This window comes from Melampsora larici-populina, assembly GCF_000204055.1.
Source record: "Melampsora larici-populina 98AG31 unplaced genomic scaffold MELLAscaffold_2, whole genome shotgun sequence".
Taxonomy (NCBI): Eukaryota; Fungi; Basidiomycota; class Pucciniomycetes; order Pucciniales; family Melampsoraceae; genus Melampsora; species Melampsora laricis-populina.
The window spans coordinates 3173204-3177396 of NW_006768766.1; the positions used below are offsets into that span (position 1 = coordinate 3173204).

A 4193-nucleotide genomic window follows, 5' to 3' on the forward strand; every position below is an offset into this window, starting at 1 on the left:
AATATTACACAAACACAATGATGATGATGAGATTTGGGCAAATGCTCCTTTGTTAAACATGCTTTGTCACATGCTGGACATTTTCCATTATTGACTTTTTTCCATATCTCTCCATCTTCACATTGTAAAAGCTAGGTGATTCTCAAAATGTGTACTTTTTTATGCCGCCCAGGTACAAAAATCACACAAACACAATGATGATGATGTGATTGGGGCAAATGCTCTTTTGTTAAACATGCTTTGTCACATGCTGGACATTTTCCATTGATGACTTTTCTCCATATCTCTCCATCTTCACATTGTAAAAGCTAGGTGATTCTCAAAATGTGTACTTTTTTATGCCGCCCAGGTACAAAAATCACACAAACACAATGATGATGATGTGATTGGGGCAAATGCTCTTTTGTTAAACATGCTTTGTCACATGCTGGACATTTTCCATTGATGACTTTTCTCCATAGCTCTCCAACTTCACATTGTAAATGCAATGTTAAATTAAAACTGGCCTACAATTCTTGGTCAGATTACACGTGTAAGTTACCGAAAAAGACGATATTACACGTGCATTTCACATAGTGATATCCAACTCTCAGCAATTCCAGTTGAGTGAGGTGTCCATCCACAAACCTCACTCAACTGGAATTCCCAATTTAAGACCGCCGGTTATCTCAGAAATCACCGTTCTCAGACTTCAGCGCTACGCCAGTGCCATCATGCCAAAATTTGAAGGCCGACACCAACCTTTCCGTCCCCAAAGACCATACTGGGCTCAGACGGGAAAAACCGATCTACAGAAAAAACATTTTGAAAAGATGAAAAAGGCGGTCATCACGCGGAACCAGCAGGCGGCTTCAACATCCAACATTAATCGTGAACCTGGTAATGATCTGGAGGGCAACCATCTATACGGACCTATGGTTGATCAGCAAGACGAAGAACCGCATGACAATGACCGACCTGAGTTCATTGACGAAATTATTGAAGAACGACTGGAAAAAGAAAGACAAGCGCGAGATCTTCGACTGGCCCAGGCAGCCAAAGAAATGTTTGGTGCTTATCTTGCCTGTGCTTTGAAGACGAATGATTGGGGAAATCCGGCGACGTGGGACTTTGATCACAAGCCGATATGCCAATGTCAGGGCGGTCTATTGCGCGACAGAGAGGTTGATTTGGTTGACATATTTGGTAAGTATATCCAGACCTCCAAATGATCCATTTCAGCTCAGCAAAGTAATGATTCTTGTTCATTAATGAAGCCCGTTGTAAGGCTCGCATCCGGTTTTGTGGATGTCAGGAAAACGATCAGACTCGGCTCATTCTCATGGGATACATCGGTGGTTCCCCTATATATCCTCAGACCGCCTTCTCCATCCGCCTTTTGAGGTTCTACCATATATTATGGAAGTTCTGTACTATCCGAATCGGCCCATTTGTTCGCGCCCTTGACAAATTCCTGGATGCGTTCAGTGCCCTGATTCTTACTAAGAATCAACAGGTAAGATCAATGACTCGATTGGTATGGAAGGTGGCAAGCTAACATGCTGTTAATGTAGCCTCGCAGATGGCACACCCCGATGTACTGGGCGGTTGATGCCTATCGTGAAATGCTCACCATGACCAAATCTGTCTTGGATGCAGCACTCAACCTCACGCCTCTGGACAAGGTCGCCGTCAATTGTCCACGCTGTTTTGGCCCACCTCTCCAGGATGAGGACGAGGGGGATCCATTGGAACCCGACATAGTGGTCTGTATGGATGGAAACTTTCAGCATCGCCGTCATAAAGCGGCCGGGACCAAATCTGCAAAAAAACCTACCAAGATGCCTCCCCTTTTCCTTCCGGATGATAAAGTCAACCAGATGTGTGCACGACTGGCAGGAGTACCTGAAAATGACTTTGTAAGTCGCTTTTGTGGCCACTAAGGGTTAAACTACAGGTAGCTGACATGGCCTTTACTTGAAACTCGTGTGTAGCAAGCTTGCGCCGTTCAACATACGGCAGCCAACAATACTCGTGGTAAAGGTCATTGGGGAGGCTGTGATGAAACTGGCCTTATGGGGATGGTATGCCGTCATGACCATTCTCTGCGATTCGCTGATATTGTGCAAAGCGGTGAGAAGTGAGTCGTCCTAATCAATTTTGAATGATTCTATGGATCTTAAAGAATAGGTCGCCGTTCCAAACCAATCTTTCAGGCTTCACTACAGCTACTCTTTGATCGAGTGGATTCTAAACTTGACGCGCAATCATGGAGAGATACCTAGAAGAATAGGTATCTTGTACGACATTGGCTGTACAATGCAAGCCGGAATCGAAAAAGTGAGTGTTTGGTTCTACCTTTCAGATTGTTTTACTGAGGTCAATGTCTGTAATGTTTGAAGCGTGGAATGTTTGAAGAGGATCGGCTAGGTGGTCGAATCCGATTTGGCACAAGCGTATTCCACGCGTATGTGCATAGGTGGTCTTGCCAGCTGCGCTGGAATCCTAGGCTCAACGTAGGATGGGGCCTCTCAGATGGCGAAGGAAGTGAGAGGGTGTGGTCCGGCCTCAGTCCTCTTGTGGCCCCACTGAGATATGCGACCCCACAACACCGGGTCAATGCGATAGATTTTCGGTCATCACATGCTAATGCTCAGCTTCGGCATGAAGCCGGTACGTTGGTTATCCAATTGTTATTATTATCAACTTATCCGAAATATGCAACTTAATGACAGAGATTGTCTTATTAAAGTGAAACATCTGCGGCGAAAGAAGACAGAGGCCAGGAAGCGCCTTGAGGAAGCCGAAGCTACACTCAGGACGCTATCATTACCAGGTGATGGGTGCCCTGGCCGCGACGCGGCCTATTTTTTGGGCCAGTGGATGGCCCAACGAGCTCGTCAGCTGGACGTCATTGAGGAAACTAATAAGGAGAAACGGGATAAGATCAGCGTTTTACTGACGTTGGAGGAAGGACTTCACATTGCTCTGTAAGTTGGGCTTTGCCAGTTATTACAATAATTTCTGCTTATATTTATGAAATAATGTCACGAAGCGCCCAACTAGAGACATTGCAAAAGAAACGAAGACAAGCACGAACTCAAGGTGAGCGCAATGAGCTGCTAGCTCTCCCAGGAACGGTAGTTAATTTCGAAGAACGCATCGAAATAATTGCAAACGAACTTGGGGGAAATGAATATTGAGATATGTTGGGTGTCAATTGTACGTCGTGCTTGTGGGCTATTATCAGTGTAACTTAGGATGATGAGATGTTGATTGCGGTTTTGATTGGCAGCCCAACAAACCACTGCGATCCTAGCAATATCTGTTGCACGGGCAAAGATGTATGAAGCTAGAGTTGGCGTGATCGAAGCGCGACTACGACGGCATCGCAACACAGGTGGGTGATTGATATGATCTATAGGATCATAAAATTTCACACTGATACCTGTTACTCTTTTCGTACAATCCAGGTACCAGACAGCAACAGCACATGGTGAAGGTTTGCAGCAATCGAGCAAAAGACCTCCGCAATAAGTACAACACGTATAGTCGTCGGGTTCAAAAATACCATACCAATTACCGCACACGTCCACGCGTGGAGCTGCCGGACTTTGAAACAGTTGAGGCCATGGATGTTGATGATCCATTTTGGAATCGAGGAGAGAATGAAGTAGAACCGGGGAATGAGCCGGAAGCAGAGCGAAACAGGCGAGGTATCGATGCCTACTTGGCCCGGAGGGGAGCTCTAGAGGAGCTGCGTCGAATTGCGCGTGAAAGTCGCCATATGATGGGGTGGGCAATAGAGTATCACCGCCGCATCAAGTCATTGAAGAGTGCTTTAGAACAAGGAATTACACCCTTTATATCAGAATCGGTTGTGATTGATGACTACTTTAATCACTGATACCTTGGATCTTTGCAGTGGAAGATTCCACAGAAAAGACTAGGTTGTCAGCGCTTTACAAGATTGTAGCTGAAAGGACCTGCAAGTTGTGGAAGAACTGGGGGGAATTGAATGATGAGGTGGTAGATACTCGCCAGTATCTACCAGGCTGCATTGATTTAGCACTGCAACATGGGTGGAGAACGGTTTTCGCCTGGGTAAATGAAGAGTGGTTAAAATTGAAGCGCCCAGTTGTAGCCGAGGAGCCGGACCCCTATGAGTATGAGGAAGACAATTTTTACAATCAACGGTATGACATGAATGGAAA

At 45.6% G+C, this 4193-nt stretch overlaps 1 protein-coding gene across 1 annotated transcript; it reads left to right on the forward strand.

Annotated features, from left to right (window-relative positions):
* Nucleotides 1-2697: 2697 nt before the first annotated feature.
* On the forward strand, nucleotides 2698-3886 carry MELLADRAFT_89318 (uncharacterized protein; the record flags this gene model as incomplete). Its single annotated transcript, XM_007404401.1, has 5 exons — nucleotides 2698-2969; nucleotides 3035-3084; nucleotides 3184-3201; nucleotides 3275-3379; nucleotides 3453-3886. 5 exons carry the CDS (start codon nucleotides 2698-2700, stop codon nucleotides 3884-3886), a joined length of 879 nt encoding a protein of 292 aa, XP_007404463.1.
* Between the last annotated feature and the right edge of the window lie 307 nt (nucleotides 3887-4193).